General features: G+C 32.0%; 1 protein-coding gene across 13 annotated transcripts; it reads left to right on the top strand.

Moving 5' to 3' along the window:
• Nucleotides 1–3,298: 3,298 nt before the first annotated feature.
• Nucleotides 3,299–18,410, top strand: LOC111315762 (uncharacterized). Of its 13 annotated transcripts, none has more exons than XM_022917751.2 (26): nt 3,299–3,421; nt 3,571–3,618; nt 3,858–3,896; nt 3,988–4,049; nt 4,180–4,471; nt 4,621–4,689; nt 4,772–4,909; nt 5,017–5,134; nt 5,700–5,782; nt 5,909–6,004; nt 6,737–6,905; nt 6,986–7,128; nt 7,212–7,298; nt 7,423–7,608; nt 8,134–8,301; nt 9,427–9,547; nt 9,669–9,738; nt 10,581–10,668; nt 10,767–10,887; nt 11,767–11,960; nt 12,047–12,155; nt 13,037–13,192; nt 14,076–14,178; nt 15,206–15,379; nt 17,476–17,621; nt 18,088–18,410. In XM_022917751.2, the coding sequence occupies exons 5-26, from the start codon at nt 4,220–4,222 to the stop codon at nt 18,276–18,278; spliced, it is 2,982 nt and encodes a 993-aa protein (XP_022773486.2). In that variant the 5' UTR covers nt 3,299–3,421; nt 3,571–3,618; nt 3,858–3,896; nt 3,988–4,049; nt 4,180–4,219; the 3' UTR covers nt 18,279–18,410. The 13 variants fall into 13 exon arrangements, with proteins under 13 accessions (XP_022773486.2, XP_089605747.1, XP_022773487.2 ...); XM_089749621.1 differs by having other exon boundaries at nt 3,988–4,065; XM_022917752.2 differs by lacking the exon at nt 3,571–3,618.
• The last annotated feature ends 1,006 nt before the right edge of the window (nt 18,411–19,416 follow it).

Below are 19,416 nucleotides of genomic sequence, written 5' to 3'. Positions count from 1 at the left end.
ATCATAAAATATTTATAAACTATAATGTTATATAAAATACTCATAAAAGAAAATTATCTTTGTAGAAGATATCAGTTATATAATCAAATCTAATGTCATAATAAAAATAAAGATATGATAGTCTTTTCATAAAAATAATTTTTTTAAAACTTTCATTTCTTTAGCTTTTCTCTCAAATTGAGTATATGTTTGGATTGAGGTAAGGGGAAAGAAAGGTAATGAATGGAAAGAAAACAAAAGGAAATGAAAATCCTTTCCCTTGTTTGTATATGACATAAATAAAAATAAAGAAAAAGAATGTATGCTTAGCTCCCTTAGCTTCTCTCAACTTTCTTTATTTTTTAATTACCCTAAATTAAGGGAAAAATAAGGGAAAGGTAAAAAAATAAAATTTTTAAAATATAAAATGACTATTATATCCTGATTAATTTCTCTAAATTAAAAGTGTATGATTTTGAATTCCAAAATTAGATTGAGAATAGAAAATATCATTTATTAATAAATTTATTGTCTCTAATTTTTTTATCTTATTTTTATGAATTTCACAAATTTCAGTGATGACTATTTTTATTAAAAAATAAAGAAAAATAAAAAACATGGAATACATTAACATAAACATGTAAATGTTATAATAAAAACAAAGATTATCAAATGTTATAATTGAAAAAAATAATATAATAAATTATTTCCTTCCTTTTCCATTATTTAACCAAACAATGGTTGTTAGGATTCATTTATTTTCTTTTACTTTATTAATTTTAGCTATCCAAACAAATGGTACATATATCTTTTCATTTTAAAAAAAAAAAACCTTCCATTCCTTTACTTTGCTTTCATTTCATTTCTTTTACTAATGTTTATCCAAACATAGTATGAGATATTAAAAAAAGTGAGAGTTACATGGGAAACTAAAGGTTATTGAGTTTCTATCTCTTTCTTTTCCTTTAAATAAAAAGTTTATTCAAATAAAAGAAAGAATTTTTTGTTTCCATTACTTTCCTTTCTTTCCTCTCATCTCAATCCAAACATAATATTAGAGATTATAAGAAAGATTGAATCTATCATTGAACAGATTTGATCCAGAAGATTGCTTAATTATTGGGATTTTAGGCAATGATTTTCTAATTGATTCTATTTCCAATTTCAAACAACCTTGATTTTTAAATTGATCTTCCAAAAATTTTTTGATTTCATTTCCATTTTTTTGAGACTTTAAAAAAAAAAAAACCAAAAATTAAATCAAATTAAAATTAAAATAAAGAATTTTCCTATTTAGCCTGAAGCTTCTCAATCGGCTCCAATTTACTATTAAAAGCTCATTTCCAATCCGAAAAAATTTTGAATAAAATGAGATGTTTACACTTGCCCTTACCTCAATCCAAATATAAGCTAAAGGGACAAATGAATTTTTTAAAGAAAAATTCTAAATGCACTCCAAGTTTCACTCTTCATACCTCACTTTTTTTAAAAAATTTTTTGTAAGTGAAATTACTTAATTACCATTTCTTACAAGTTTTCAAATATGTATATCTTGTATAACTTTTTAAAATTCCATTTCCATAGAGTAGGAGATTGAAATTTTAAGAAAAATTACAAAAAAAAAATTAAAAATTTTTATTAATTGGTATAATGAAAAAAATTTTTATTGAAAAAATCATAAATTTTAAAATTAATAAAAAAAGAAGTTAATTAAACTATTTTAACCTTAGAGAAAGAATAAAATCTCATGAGGCCCTAATTAAACATTTCCTCTCATAATATTATGAGAGATGATGAATGAACTATTAGATCTTAGCAATATCTGAAAACTAAAACTCTTGAAAGTTGTACACGTAATATTATTGAATATTATATAAATTTATTAAAATCTAATATGCTAATCGGAGAAATCCATCATGATAAGTATATAAGGAGATTTTTCCAAAGAGTTCAGTTTAGTTGCAACTATTATGAATTTTTAATAATCGATATAAAAATAAATATTTATAAAAAAAGAAATGATAAATTTTAAATTTGCAAAAAAATTGTAGTTACTATTTTATATTTAGTTTAATTAGATTCTCATAAGATTTTATTTTTTCTTTAAAGTCACATAATAAAATTAATTTTTTTTAACTTAAAATTTATAATTTTTTCCGATAATAACTCTTTCATTACACCAATTAATAAAATTTTCTAATAAATTTTTTTGTAACTTTTTTTGAAAATGAATTTTTTAAAATTTATAAATTATCAAATTTATCGAATATGAATATCTAGAAACTTGTGAGAAATAATAATTAAATAATTTCATTTACAAAAAATTTAAAAATAAGTATAAAAAGCAAAAACTGTGGTGTAATTTAAAAGCATCAATTTTTAAATATTTTTGCGATAAGAGAATTTTTTTTAAAATGTTGTCATAATGTGGGAGAAAATCTAAATATATTTCAATATTTTAACTAATGAAGTTTAATTAAAAATAAAATACTCTTTAGTTAGAAGCTTTTAGAATAATATACAATTAATCGGTATTATCTTTAGATGGATGAATATTGTAGAGCTATTAATATCATTTTCGCATGTAATAAATAACACACAATAAAAGTTGTCTCTAAATGGGAATAACTCTCAATTGAATTGTAAGTTATCAAATCATTTTTCATTTGTCAAATAACTATTAATTGATGAAAAAGTGAAATAAGTTATTGGATTTGATAGGTAATGTTGGTATTGGATTTTAATTGGATTAAGACATGATAAGGTTAATTGGGTTTAGAAAAATGAGTGCTTATTTGATGTAGGTTTGTAGTTGGGTGAGATTTTATGAGTTTTGAGTATATATATACACACACATGTATATAATTTATTATTTATAGTAAAATAAAAAATTAAAAAAATTATAAATCTAAATATAAAAATAAAAATTAAGTTATTTTTTTAATTTTTAAAAATTTTTTAAGTATTTTACATAATTATTTTATATTTTATAATAAATTTAAAAATTATACATATAATCAAATGATTAATAAAAAATAAAACGCTTATAACATAATATAAAAAATTAACAAAACTTGTAATTATAATATATAAAATATTATATATTAAGTTTAATATTTTTTATAAAATAGATGAAATACTATACATAACATGAAAAATTAACAAAAAATTTTTTTTCTCTTCATTATTTGACATGCAAAATACATTTTTATAATACTTTCACTGACGGGCTTCTATTGGTGGTTATAAAAAACAAATTATGGGTGTAAATGATAAAATTTTACAAATAAAAAAGAAAAATAGATAATCTTTTTAAAATGGAAATATCAGTAGCCCTTAGCAGCGGAGTCACGGGAGGAGTAGCCTTGGAATCATGGCCTTGTCGCTACGCATTTAATCGTCGTCATTCTGGAGCACCATCAACAAGAAAATTTCTCTTCAGGTTTATTGATTTCTGATTTCTTCTTCTTATACACTGTTCATCACTTTGCTCTTGGAATATTGTTTATTTTTTATATGAATGGAGCTTCAAATGTGGATTTGGGAACTGAGAATCTTGAACTGATCCTTCTTGTCTTCCTGTAAATTTAGTTTCCTTGCTTGTTTGTTTCACTCGATCGTATTCCCTTCTGTTTAACGGTAAGTCTAGTATCTTTTAAATTTTGAATATATTTTTCAGTTGCTTCTGGTTTTATTGTTGTTGCAAAATTATTGGGTTGTCGAAAAAGAAAGCGAGGAAGATGATGATGAAAGGAACTCTTATTCACAGACAACAAGTTAATACATTGCTTTAACTGCCATTGCATGCCTAGATTCTACCTTAGATTTAATTCCGTTCTCTCCGGTCTCACTCACTCTGCATTTCCTGTCTCCTGCAGCATTCTTTTAAAGCATTGAGTTCAGCCTCTAGATTAGAGGTCAATTATCTTTCAGTAACTGCTGCCCATAAATCAATTATAACTGCAGTTTTTGGGTTATTTTGATTTTTGGATTGTTGGTGCATCTCAGGTTGTTTTCAGGTATCATTGAGTGCCGAGATTTGGATGCAGGGATATTCTGCAATTATATGTGTGCGTTGATGTGAATGTTTGTGTCTTCGTGTTAAATTATGTCATGCTTCTAGCATTAAACCTTTCTTGGCTTCTTTATAAAGTGATATCTAATGTTCTTTCTACTTCTAATACGGAGCTTGGTATGCAGAAAGAAGAGTTATAGCAAGAAGCTTACAGGGAGAAGGCTAATGTCTAAAATGGCTGATTCTGATGTAAAGGCAGCAACATCAGACTCCATTGCAGGGAAAATGATTTTTGAGCCCATCTTGGAGGATGGAGTTTTCCGGTTTGACTGCTCTGCAAATGATAGAGATGCAGAGTTTCCAAGCCTTTCATTTATAAATAGAAACAACACGGATGTACCAATCATGAGTAACAAGGTTCCTTTGTTTATCCCTTCTTTTGAGCGTCTTTTGGGACGGCAGATTGTCAAACTTGAGGTCTGTTGTTGCATTGCCTTGTAGTATATTTAGCCTCTGCAAATTGATAAACCTTTGTTATTCAGCATATTATGTTTTCACTTTGATGGTGTTCCTTTGTTCAATTCTTTATTTGTTAACTGACCTGATGGACTTTGCTTCTTGTTAAGCTTCCGGTTGGTACCTCATTTTATGGAACTGGAGAAGTTAGTGGGCAGCTGGAGCGAACAGGAAAAAGAGTGAGTTATTTGTAGAACATGACCACCATGAAACATATTTTCTTCCCCTTTCATTTCTAGTGATGAGTAAAGCTTCTTGTAGGTTTTTGCATGGAACACAGATGCATGGGGTTATGGTCCTGAAACTACATCCTTGTACCAATCACATCCTTGGGTTCTGGCTGTTCTTCCAAATGGAGAGGCATTGGGGATTCTAGCTGACACAACAAAGCGCTGTGAGGTGGATTGACTTTATGTTATTGAGTAATACATAGATGAAAACCTGTTAAAACTATAGTAGATTTATATATTTTCTTTTAACTGTCAAACAAACCTGTTCTCTAGCAGATTGATCTAAGGATCGAATGCAAAATTCAGTTTATTGCTCCACCGTCATTTCCTGTCATTACATTTGGTCCATTTCCTTCACCCAGTGCAGTTTTGATATCTTTATCCCATGCAATTGGTAATTTCCAATCCTACTTAGATATTGCACCTTGAATGTATATCTTTTTGGAATTTATTTTTACAGCCACAACCTTTTATTGTTCTTGTTACAACCTACTCTACCTGTCATTTTTACTGTGCTATTGTCTCACTTTTGCTTTGTGTTCGGTAAGACATAATTGGGGAAATTGGATGACAAGCACCATCATGGACCTTTGGGTTTGATTTCAAAGCTTGTATCTGATTTAAAAATCTGCCACTGGAAGCATTTAGGTAAATTAACTAGAGAAAACTAAAGCATAGAAACACATTTTCAATTTGAGTAGGTAGGTGGGAATGATAAATCCATACAAATTCTGTTCAAGTAAATAACACGATTTTGAAATGTTTTATGTTTTACTTGAATGTTCAATAAGATTAACTGCAATTAGGGTTTATAGATAAGGTGCAATTCTGAGTTAGGAACTACTAGTTTGATGATGAGGCTGATAGGACAGCATCTTTTTTTTTTTTAATCAATCTATTATTTTAATATTATCTTTTTGGCAGTGGTTCATCTTATTAATTAAAACTTTTCTGCTCAGGAACTGTTTTTATGCCTCCAAAGTGGTCATTGGGCTATCACCAATGCCGTTGGAGCTATGACTCAGAGGAGAGAGTTCTTGAGGTTAGTGCTTAGTTATCTAAGCTGCCTGAAATGCTCTTCTCCATTTTTTTTATATCCACCTCATATCTATAAGGTTTGTTTCGTTCTTGAAAATGATAATGCCTAATCTGTAACCAATATTTACAGATTGCGAGAAAGTTTCGGGAGAAGGATATACCTTGTGATGTGATATGGATGGATATCGATTACATGGATGGCTTTCGTTGTTTCACTTTTAACAAGGCATGTACTTTTCTAGATGATCTTTATGGACTCTAATTGTGGTACTCCTAACATATGGAAGATGCAGAGAAGCCTATGTGTAAATGTGTTGGGTTCTGGGTTTGTTACCAAGAAGGATTTATGTTTAGATGTGAACAGGGACTAGTTAACTTGTCATTTGATCACAAAAGATAGGCTTAATGCAGGGATTGGTTCTAGATTTTGGCTAACAAGAGGATTAGTTTTAATTGGTGTAAATAGATAGATTTGATTTTGATTGCACAGGACAGGGAAGGAGGAAAATTAGGGTTCGTGCCTCTTTTAATATATTATCCATGGCTCTAAATTTGAGTATATTTTATGTATTTATAGAGATTGTAATGTTTAAACTTTTAGGATTAACATTCCCTGTGAAAGGAACTTATTAAACAAGTGGATAATTCTCTTAAAACTTCTATAATAATATAAAGTTGAACAGGTTCAGCAAATATCCCTTGTAGATTGGAACTGCAAAAGTTACAATTCTTCCCTTTGTGGTGGCAACTAATGTTTTGGAATAGGAATCTTGTTCAGCAAGTTCGTGTTCTCTATAGTGCCAGCTGTTAAACATAAATTATCCTCTATGTTCTGAGATATTTCTACTATTAGCAACAATTCCTTTCGTTATTGACACATAGAGCTAAATTATCTATCATGCATTGAAACTTAAATATAATTGTTGTATTAAAATTTAATGATAATATTTTCCTTCAGGAGCGTTTCCCAGATCCAAAGTCTTTGGTGAAAGATCTCCACCATATTGGTTTCAAGGCAATTTGGATGCTTGACCCCGGGATTAAATATGAAGAGGGTTACTTTGTTTATGATAGTGGGTCTAAACATGATGCTTGGATACAGAAAGCGGATGGGATGTGTTTTGTTGGTATTTTCCTTTGCAAAGTCATAGTTAAGCTTAATTCCAATTCTTATTTGCTTTGAAAAGGTTTTTTTCTTCCTTTTTAGGGGATGTGTGGCCCGGACCTTGTGTTTTCCCTGATTTTACTCAGTCGAAAGTTCGTGCTTGGTGGGCAAATTTAGTTAAAGATTTGATTTCTAATGGTGTTGATGGTATATGGAATGATATGAATGAGCCAGCTATTTTTAAGGTGATTCTGAAAATCATTGCTATATGCTTGCCCTTTTTTTTTTTTTTGGAAATTAGAAATTGTTCTCACTTTGCTCTTGACAGGCTGTAACAAAAACAATGCCTGAGAGCAATGTTCACAGGGGTGATAATGAACTTGGTGGCTGTCAGAGTCATGCACACTATCACAATGTACTGTTTCTGAACCTTGTTCATACTGATTAATATATTTGCAGTTGCAATTGATTCTCAAATGAACCATTGATTGCATGTGATGTTTTTAAACCTTATTTCTTGATATTGGTTACTATGTTAGGTGTATGGCATGCTAATGGCAAGATCAACTTATGAAGGGATGGAATTAGCTGATCCAAGCAAGCGCCCTTTTGTTCTTACTAGAGCTGGATTTATTGGGAGTCAAAGGTATGCTGCAACATGGACAGGAGATAACCTTTCAAATTGGGAGCACCTTCACATGTCCATACCCATGATACTTCAGTTGGTAAGTCAAATTTGGAAATCATGTTGTTTGTTTGATGCATAGCTGGGCTAATGAAACTGTTTTGCCTGCTGTCTGTTCTTTAACTATGTGTTTCTCTTACCTTTTCATTCTCTTTTCGTTTTACATTGTGAACTTTAAGGCTGTAAGCACGGCTTTGTTTGTGTTTATGGCATCTCTATGCAAGAATGATAGAAGATTGGATATAATTTTTACTATGGTAGTAGATAATTTACATGTGGTTGCCATTTTCTTGTATAGTGGATAATTTCTTTCAGACATTTTAAACTTCAATTTCTTACTTACTACTGGATTAGAAAATTTTGTACAAAATTCCTTTTGATCATTTTATTAAACACCATCAAGGAGCAGAATGCAAGGACACTAGTGTCAAAGTTTTCTTTGGTTGATTGATCATCTTACTGATTAAGTTCTTCACTTTTATGTTTTAATTGGAAAATAAATGCGTGTACAGATTCATGTGCTCAATAGTGCACTGGTTTGTTTTAAATGTTACTTTGTTTACAGGGCCTCAGTGGTCAGCCACTAGCAGGACCTGATATTGGTGGATTTGCTGGAAATGCAACACCCAAACTTTTTGGCCGGTGGATGGGTTTTGGTGCTATGCTTCCATTCTGTCGTGGGCACTCAGAGACTGGCACCATTAACCATGAGCCATGGTCATTTGGTGAAGAGGTTTGTTATCCCTTTTTTTTTTTTTGGTTATAAAGGAGGAAATAAAACAGAAAGTTCTAACTCTTTGGGGACAGTACAGTTTTGTCATAGTTTGTCAGTACAAAATAAAATTATTTGTGATTGGGACCTCCAAATATGTGATTAGCAATTGAAATATGTGTGTAATATATAAAGTATTGAAAATTATCATTTTATCATTAGTACAGCCCTAACATATTGTAAAAAGATTGGGAATCTATGGTGGATTTTCACTGTGTTTGAGAGTTCATTGGCAGGCGTGGTGCCTGATTTGAACAGCTCGTTTTCATTCACTGTAAAAAAACTAGAAATTAACAAAGCTTCTTGGCCCCTTCCCTGCAAGTAACCCTTTAATTCTCTGCTTGCTAACTTTAAAATATGTTAGCTTTGAATGTGAGAGAGGAAGAGGGAAAAAAGAAATAGAGAGAGAAAGATGAAGGAGACTGGAGAAGAGATATGGGAAACAGAAAGCATATGAAGAGAAAGAGAGGAATTTGGGGGGGGGGGGGGGGGGGACAAAAGAAAAATATTAGATAGAGAAACAATTGTCGGTTACATTTAGTTCATTATCAAAAGATGCATAATTGGAAATAAAGTAGGTTTTAGGCTTAAAAAGCACTCCATGAACTGTTTGAAGGAGTGTGTTGGCAACAGCCTTCGAAGGCGTTTACGAGGCGTGCTAATGACCAAGCGTTAATTTGGATGTCCAATGATGAGAAGGTGATTTGGGAGCCTGAGTAGGCCTTATTAGTGCTTTTGATATTTCTGTTTCCTTGAGTTTTATGCATCAAAGGTGTTTCACAATTTTCTTGTTTGCCACAGATTTTTAGATTTTGATTCAAGGATCTCACTTTGGTTTTTCCTATTTTAATGGGTTTTATTTTAAGTTAAATTTGTTTTTCTATTGGGAGTTCAAATATTTATTAATGCATGGAAAATAAGCAAAAATCAGTATATATTACTTGAAAGATATGTTCATATTACTTTTGTACCATTTAGTTCTACCTTCTTTTCCTTGTTAAATTGTCCTTAATTTTCTATTTTTTGACTGTTTATTCCATTTCGTTTACAATCTATTCTGGAACTAACTTCAATTCTGTTAAGTAGTGTGAAGAAGTGTGTCGCCTTGCATTAAAAAGGCGCTATCGCCTCATACCACACATATACACTCTTTTTTATATGGCTCATACTATAGGTACTGCTGTGGCAGCTCCTGCATTTTTTGCTGGTGGGTCTCCCAACTTCAGTAACTCAATTAGATTTATCTTACTATGATTATACCAAATCTTTTTTATGAACTTACTAGATGTATTGCTCTTTTCATTGGGACTGCTAATGACTTCTTGCAGATCCAAAAGATCCCAATTTAAGGACACTCGAGAATTGCTTTCTTTTGGGCCCACTTTTGGTCTATGCAAGGTTTAATATCTCTCCCTTCAAAGATGAATGCTGCATGATAGTTGAATTTTCGCATAATGTGTGTTGCTTCCTGTATATTTTGTTTATTTGCTCTTTGTGCATTTTGGTATCAGGGATGGTCATGGCAACATTTTGAAATTAAGTTGTGTTGGCAAGACTTTTTCAGTGTTTGGTAATGAACAATATGCTAATACCTCATGTTTGGAACCGTAATGATGAGTAACTAATGGGAAACTGTCTAACCATTGGGCTGCCCTAGTTGCAATAGAAGCGGAACTGCTCCATTTGTCATCCAACTATTGTGAAAACCCTTTCTCATGAGGCAAATGTAGCCCTATTGTTTGCAACCATCACTGCTAGAAGAATTCCTTTATTATCAATTTCAGGGACAACATGATAACATGATTTGAAGATGGCCTTAAAGAAATTGAACATGTCATGAACTACGCTAAGTCAAGAATTATACTTCATACCTATTTAAGAAACAAATTTTTTATCATTGTTCATCCCTTTAACAAGAAATTTAAAATATCTTTAACTCAAAATTGACATGATTGACAACATTAACAAAGCTTGCAAACACAAATTTGATCCCTTATTATCTGATATTTGTTTCATCTTGAATGTTATCGCAAGATGTTCTCTTAAAGGCTGAAATAAGAAAATGAAACTGACTCTTGTGGTATAAACTTTTCTTTTTGGCCAAATAGGTTAACTTATTAATTATGCACATAAAAATCTGCTAAATCTTAGCAACCATAAGTGGTTCAGTTTTAGGATATTTTATATTTTACATTTTACCTTGCTTTACATATTCTCTGACAAATTATTTTTATGATTAGCACAATGCCAGATCTGGGGTCTGATAAATTACTGCCCGTGTTGCCTAAAGGAATTTGGTTGAGCTTTGACTTTGACGATTCACATCCGGTATACTTTGCAAGACATCTAGCTCTCCTACTTTATGAGCATCTGGTTTTGCCAATTGATGATGTTTGTTTTTACTTGTTCTTTCTCTGATATTTCAGGATTTACCAGCTTTATATTTGCAAGGTGGATATATTATACCGTTGGGTCCTCCGCTTCAGCATGTTGGTGAATCTAATCCTTCGGATGATTTAACGCTTATTGTTGCGTTAGACGAGCATGGTACTCTTAAGTAATTTGATGTATTCATGCTAATATTTTCTGGTTGAAACTAATTTGCTACCACCATATCTCTTTATATGTTGAATCTTGAAATTTTTTGGATCCTTTTATCTTGTTCTTGCATTGTTATGTTGGTGCTAGATTGGGCTTCAAAAGTATCATCCTTGGTTTTGATACAAAATTTTATAAGCGTATCTGAAGGGATGTCTTTCCCCCTAAGAAAAATTTTCACCTTAGATGCTCTTCAGATTTCAAAAAACCTTTGCCCTTGGCAAATATGCGAATTCTAGATGTGCCATGTGTGTGTTGTGCCATATGTATTTTGCCTAAAATTGTTTTGGGTAATTGCAGAAGAAATGTGACAGGATGGGCCTTCATCCTTCTTGTTTCATTAATGAGGGTCTCAAACTTCGAAACTTGTGTGGCCATAAAAATGGACAAATCTCCTAATAAGACAGACAGATTTTTCAATAAGATGCATCAAGCAACATTATCTTGTGCTTAAGTGTAAATTATATTAGGCAAGGATTGGGGAATCCCAAGCTATGTTGGTTGGAGTGTTTATTTTTTGAGAATTACTTATGGTGGACAAATATCCTATGGACAAAATTATGGAAGTCTGACCCTCCATATATAAGGAAAAACCCAGAAAAAATTGAACGTATGTGTTGGATACATATCCACATCAACAATAACTCCATGGTGCAAGTAACATAGGTTCTAAGAAACTTTTTCTGAGTGTTCCTCCTTGAAGAATCATGCCGAATAATTTTCCAGTTATAGGGCTTCTTTTGCTGCATTAAAGTCTCAGCGGTTTTTCAATTCTTTTGAGTTATTATGACATATGCAACTTTTAAAGCTAAATCTTTTCTATTACAGGGAAAGCGAAAGGCATTCTCTTTGAAGATGATGGTGATGGATATGGATTTATTAAAGGTGAATATCTTTTGACTCACTATGTTGTGGAACTTGAATCTTCAGTTGTCACTGTCAGAATATCTGAGACCGAAGGACTGTGGAAGAGGCCAAATCGTCGTCTACATGTTCAACTGTTGATTGGTGATGGTGCAATGGTACGTCTTCTTTTCCAAAGAGATTGGCATTTGCAATACATTGGGAGCATGCTGCAAAATAGTTTAATCTGGCTTTTCTCAAACAGCTTCACATGTGGGGCATAGATGGGGAGGTTCTGCAGATAGAAATGCCTTCTGAAATTGAGGCCTCTAAGCTGATATCCTCTAGCAAAGAGCATCGTAGATTGCGATTAGGTAAATTTGTCTCTCCAAGGCCTCTGTGCTCGGTCATTTCTGGACACACACACACACACACACACACACATATATATATATGAAACCATTCAAATTTCTTTAACTCAAGTTATTTCCAATGGCTGTTTGTTGTTTTAGCATAAGCTGCTTTCAAGTTTGGCCTGAGGTCTTTGTGTCTTTTTTTTTTTTTCTGAACCTGAAGACAATCCTTTATTTAAGACCTTTATTTAATATTATTCATTTGATTTTGTCATGTTAACGGAATAAATAATGCAATATGCTTCGTAATCCGTTCAATGAGTTGATTTTGTCATGTTAGGCAAATGCGGATGTAACCTGTTTAACTCATCGGATTGACCCTAAACCACCCTTGTATTATTATTTATGGAACTTTATTAACCAAGCCTGATTCCTTAATGGCTAAAATCATCTTTTGATGATAAAATGAATTAAACTCCTACACATGGTTAATAAATGGATCAATTTAAGGCTGATAAATATAGGTGTGATCTTTTTGCATTGATATGAATGTGTTTTGATTCTGGTTATGTTAAACCTGCCCTTGCTAACTTGATGTTATTATGAAGTTGCATCACCCATTGCCAATTCTAGCACACATTTCACAAATCTTTAGTTTGAGGCTCCTTGTTGGTTATTATGTCGGAGTTTCATTTCATTTATTATTTAGGGGAGTTAATGGTGCATGGTCCTGCCATCCTGAATTCCACTTCTAAAACCTTTACGATAAATATATGAAAAACTTTTATACACTTGACAACATGCCATTGACAAAAAAATAAAGTTTCTTGCAGATGTTATCAATATTTGCAATAATATTTGGTGATGTTGTGGTTTTTTGATGTGTGAGTTTTCATATGCAGAAAACATTAAGCTTATTCCAAATGTGGAAGATGTTTCTGGACACAAGGGAGGAGAGCTTTCAGGGACTCCAATCATGTTGGAAAGTGGTGATTGGTCACTAAAAATAGTACCCTGGATTGGGGGTAGAATTATTTCAATGGTTCACCTTCCTTCAGGTATTGCAATGTATCCCTAGATTTAAGCACCAGATTAGTTGGACACACTTGCACTTGAATCTAATAACATAGTGCTTGGTCTGGGTATGTGATTTTCTGGATCAGACCATTCTCCAACGAACGAGACGTTATCTTCTATTTGCAGATAACTGTCATATTTTTATTGTTGGTTCCATGGATCTAGGTTTTTAAGTTTTGGAGTCATTTTTAATGATACCAAGTAACATATGTTTAAGTAGTCTTAGTCATGTTTGCTCACATATAGGGGATTAGGTGAGGAATTGAGATGAATCCCAGTCTTAAAGGTAGTCTCACTAGACCACAGAAAACATATAAAATAAATCCATTTCTAGTTAGCCTTTTTTTGGCATTTAAAAGTTTAGGGTAAGGGGTGGCGTCCCCATTCCAAAGACAGGACAGACGACAGGCCTCAAAGATGACTTGCATTGGATTCATAGATTGCCCATCAAGAGGGGCTGCTGGTAGTGGGATTCAAACCTAGGCCTTCCAAGTGAAGTATTTGAATCTTACCAACTCAACCAACCCCCAATGCCGTTTCCACTTAGCTTTGACCTTGCTATCAACTTCAAATATACTCAATTATTTTTTTATCAATGAACATAGCACGCCTAAATGTGGCCCAATTATGTTTTGCTTTAGTATGAAGGAATAATGGAGAAAGTTGATTTTTTTCTCTCTTTAAGGTTTGGATAGTGAACAAGAGGTCTAGTAAAAGAAAAAAAAAATGATATAGGGAGTAAAGAGATCCTCAGATATCAAGTAAGATACATGATGTTCTGTTACATTTTTTATTTCATACAAGTCTGCATGGACTTGCAAGTTTTGTCACTTATACTCATTGTCTTCTCTCTCTTGAATGCAGGAAGACAATGGCTTCATAGCAGGGTTGAGATTAATGGATATGAAGAGTATAGTGGTATGGAGTACCGGTCTGCTGGATGCTCGGAGGAATACAATGTCATCCAGTGAGTTTCACGACTTATACTTCTCAATTGACTGATCATTATGGACATACAAAACGAAATTTGTTAAAGAAATATACTAATAGAACTTTTTATTAGCGTATGATGATGTGTGGAGATCAGTCTAATACGTTATTCGGCATTGCTTGTAACTGTAAGGCTAGCCATGGTAACCTGTTGCTCTGTTCTCCAATCATTCATGGATTATGCTGTCCTCTCATCCTCTCGTTTACAATATATCATTAGATGCTGAAGCTGTTAAATGTTGTGAACTTGCTTTTTGTTATAAGTAAAACATTCAGAGTGATGGTCAAACTCACTTAAGCCTTAAGCCTGTATTCTTCTGATTACATCAAACTCAAAACTAATTGAAAGGCCTTCTAACTGTGATATGTCATTTGCACCAAAAGTTTTTCTCAGCAAAGACTATGGCATCTTGAGCTTAAGCATCTTGTCAATGTGATTGCTCCTTACATGTAATGATGTAAGAATAGATTTACATAATTTTTCTTAAACCAAACTTAGATTTAATTTCTTCTGATTGCTTGTCATTTCTCCCGGATCTATTAATAATTTGTAAATGATGTTGTCCCTCTATATTTGTAACTGAAAAATGAATGAGGGGATGTTTTCTCCAAGATATTTAGGTAATAGAAACTTGGGTATTTTTCTTTTTTGTGTTGGTAAAATTCTTTTGTTCAGATTTGATATATTTCTTTAATTTTAGTAGCTGTGGAATTTTAAGAAATCTTACTGTTTCAAAGTTCTGGAACGCAGTTGAAAATAATGGTTGAGGATGAAATATATTGTAGGGATCACATCAACTATTGCTACTCTAGTGTGAAGTATTCCATGTGCATTTTCCCAAATAGTTACCATCACTGATTCAACTGTTTTATGGGTTTATCAAGTTGTGTATGGTGAGGTGATATTAGATAAAAACAAGGGGAATTAGCAGAAGCCACGAGGCTTCACTATTGCAGTCTTGTCTTGTGCTTCTATTTATTGATAAAATATTTGTTCCTTGTAGGAGAGATCTTGAGCATGCAGGAGAGGAGGAATTCCTTCTGTTAGAAGGTGATATTGGTGGTGGCTTAATTCTTCAGCGCCAGATAACCATTCCCAAAGATAATCCAAAGGTTTTCCAGGTCGAGTCTTGTATTTTAGCTCACAATGTTGGTGCTGGTTCTGGTGGATTTTCAAGGTTTGTTCAATTTTCACGTTCATATTTTTCCTTTCCTGTTTTCTTTTAATCTCGTCTTGATTTTTTTAGTTTGATTTTAGGCTTCCTGATAATATAGAGAATAAAATCGCATATGGAGGAATTGTTTAATTGAACGGAATGGGAGTGTTTACATACATGCTAAAATATGTGGTAAACAATCAATTTTATGGAATGAATGGGAAAAAGAAAATATTTTTTTCTGTGAGTGGCTAGCAAAACAATTCATATGCTAATTTTGATTGCTTCAAGCTTGGAGATTGTCAACTGTTTATAGATTCTTAAAATTCAGAAATTAGTGGCATAGAGGTAATATGTAAGAGTTAGAGACGGGAAAAGAAGAGGACGACAAATCTTTAGGGAGCCCAAGTCTAATATTGGCAAATGAAGAGTCTAGGTTAAGAGGTACAGTGCTTAATGACCAGTACATTAAGATGATATCTCTGTGATTTGTTAACTGGGATTGAACTAATTGTTCAATCTATTGTGTGTTGTGGCCTTATATTTGCAGCCAATAATAACAAAATCCTAACTGTATTCATCTTGGCAACTGAAGCAAAAGTTTCATGATAATCCACTCCATAAGTTTGAGTGTAGCCCTTAGCCACCAACCTGGCTTTATACCCTTCAACCGTACCATCCGCCTTGTATTTTACAGTGAAAACCCATTTACATCTAGCTAGATTTTTTCCTTTAGGTAACTCTACCAGTTCCCATGTCTTATTTTTCTCTAAGGCCTCCGTTTCTATTTTCATGGCTTGCCTCTATTTCTCACTAAATAATGCCTTGGATAATGTAGTTGGAACAAAAAGTATTCAGGCTCACAAGAAAATTTTTGTGGGATTATGAGAATTTTTCAAATGACGCAAAATTAAAGATTGGGTATAGTGGATGCTTAGGACATTATTTGGTTCACTTCCTACTGGCAATAGGTAGATCATAGTCACTAGTTATAGTTTTAGGAGATTCATGCTCATTTTGAGAAACAGAGTCAAAGACTGTAGTTACCTCATTTCCAGAGTTAGGATCAGGTTCTTAGACTTACACTGGTTCAGGATCTGGAACTTTCCTTCTTGAGTACACCTATAATTCCTTCATAGAATCAAGAACAATATTATCCTTTATCACATCTTCTGTGTTTGGAATGGGTTCAGACTCAAATTCAATGTTTGACTTGGACTTAGACGAAATAGGTTTTGACTCGGAAGAATTAATGGGTAAAAATGTTGAAGAGGAGGACAAATCAAGCAAAAAGAAGTTTTTATCGTTATCTTCCATGAATGAAGTCTCTCCCTAAAGATAATGTTGAGTAAGAAATGGTTTACTTTCTTCAAAAGTGACACCTACAGACACAAAATTTTTTGGTAGAAGGATGATAGCGCTTATACCCTTTCTGAGTTGATGAATATCTCACAAAAATGCACTTAATTGCTCTAGGATCCAACTTTCCCCTCTTGTGACTATGAACATGAACAAATGATGTACAACCAAATATTCTAAGTCAAACTTCCTCAGATGTACCTAAAAAAGCAATTACTTTTGAGCACATGATTAATAGAGGGCTTTTGCTTGTGCCACTTGCAAGTATTGGATCATAGGATGTGTACGTAATATAATTTGGAGGCGTGTATGAAGGGCTCTCTTTGTTACTCAACTTGCTGTTATGCAATCAACTGAAAATCAATTGGGCATAGCTGAAGTGGCTAATGACGAATGCTATTAAGCATGTTGGATGACAGTAGTTAATAGTTAGTATTCTCTTGTAACATGAAAGCCCGAATAAACAACTGAGACAAACTACAAAAAATGTAACAGAAAACCTGAAACTAATTGGTAATAAGTGGAATGACCTGAATATATTGTCTAAATAAACCCTAAAGTAGATGAATGAGATAGTTAATTCAACAATGTGCTGTACTATTCCATACCTGTTTACATCTTTAATTTTTCTTGCAATCTCTAACATACCTAATTTTCCGTTCAACAATGAGTTGAAGCATTCTTCCTATTCTGTACTCGTTTGATTTCATTGTTTACTGTAAAAATGTTTATCGTTGTCTTTTTTTTTTTTTTTGTAGGCTGGTTTGCTTGAGAGTTCATCCAACTTTCTCTCTCTTGCACCCAACAGAAAGTTTTATCGCATTTACCTCCATTGATGGCTCTAAGCAGGAAGTTTGGCCAGAATCTGGAGAACAACTTTATGAAGGAAATCTTCTACCTAATGGTAAATTCAACAATTTCCATGATTGCATCTTCAAAAGTACAGGTTCCTTAAAACAGAAAGACCTTCAGTTAATGGTAAAAATACTATGAGAACTTAAAAATGAATCTCATTGACTGACTGGTGTTCATCTTGCTTGGTAAAAATCTCCTTGACTAGAATCCAAAGCTTAGTTAATTTATGTAATCATTTTTTATAGAGGTAGTGGCATTCAATAGGTCTGGGATTCAAATCTCAACACTTATATATATATATATATTTATTTATTTATTAATTTATTTATTTTCAAGTTATGGCTTCTCTTGTTTGAAAAAAAAAATCTCCTTGACTAGATGCCAATTTAGTTGATAACTGTGATGATTTGGGGATGATTGATCTTCCATTTGCTACACTTATTATTATTTAGTATTGTGAAACTCCATTTGCTCATTGACAAATGTCTTGGTGAATGGATGCTTGTTCGTTCCAGGTGAATGGATGCTCATTGACAAATGTCTTGGTTTGGGGCTCATCAATCGATTCAATGTTAGTGATGTCTACAAGTGCCTCATCCACTGGGGAACGGGGACAGTAAACTTGGAGCTGTGGTCCGAAGAGCGTCCTGTTTCAAAAGAATCACCACTTAGGATTTCTCATCAGTATGAGGTGAGAGAAATCTAATAATAGCTCATATTAGTCTATGCATTGTAACTGGTAAGATTGTCTGAGACGTAATTTTGGATGGTTTTATGGAAAGTAAATGACATTGTGATACTTATTTTTATTTTAATAATAACTTACCTTTTATATATATATATATATATATATATATATGTATTTTTAATCCTAGATTATCATTCCAGTCAAAGTGCTGATGATTCTAGTGCTCTCAATTTTTTAATTAATGAATTGTTAGTTTTCATTTGACTCCATTTTTTTGATTTGTTGATAAGCTTTAGAAAAGATACTTTTTATTTATTTATTTTTGTTTTTATTATAAATAGTTTTAGAATTATTATTTATTTATTTACAAAATAAATGATGGTTATGTGTATATTTATTACATTAAAAAAAAAGTGAAATCAATAAAATGAAATTACCAAGAAAAAGGAGGAAGCTAGGTTGTTATTGGCACATGAGACATCCCTTGCAGATATCAGCATGATAATTCAAAACACAGTTTGTTGGTAGGACATGAATATAATATTAAAAAAAACACAAATTATATAATTAAAATTTTAACAAAAATTATACATAAGATTAATAAAATTAAAAATATATATTTTGTGTTTTGTGTGTAGATATTAATTATAATAAGTAATTTTTATATAAAATATAATATGAATATATAAATTAATAAAATTTTATATAATAAAAATACACAAATGATTAGATTTATAGTTTCAGTTCGTCTTCATGTAACCTTGTAATGAGGGATTTCTGTTGGGGGAAGTTTTCTTGTAGTAATGCATCACGACTTATTTTGCGCTTATTTTTTGCACACATAAGACCTCTACACTTCTTTAAAATGTTTTTAAATTTTTATAAATGAGTTTTAGCCTAATTTATTTTACATAATGAGTTTTATGTTATGCCTACTTTTGTAATGACAAATATTATTGCGTCATAATTCCATTTATGTGAAAAGATAAAAATGCTCTTATCAAGTTTCTATAGAGGGCATATAGAAAGCATTTTACCTATAATTTTTTTTATTACAATTTTATAACTGTCAGATCATAATCAAAGATTATGTAAGGATTCATTACTTATGGACTCCATATAATATTTTTGTAAATCTTGTATAACTTTAAATTTT

This window comes from Durio zibethinus, chromosome 20, assembly GCF_047325235.1.
Source record: "Durio zibethinus cultivar Kanyao isolate XHJ-2024 chromosome 20, ASM4732523v1, whole genome shotgun sequence".
Taxonomy (NCBI): Eukaryota; Viridiplantae; Streptophyta; class Magnoliopsida; order Malvales; family Malvaceae; genus Durio; species Durio zibethinus.
Note: the sequence above shows the minus strand (reverse complement) of the source record. Positions and strands in the feature narration are given on the sequence as shown.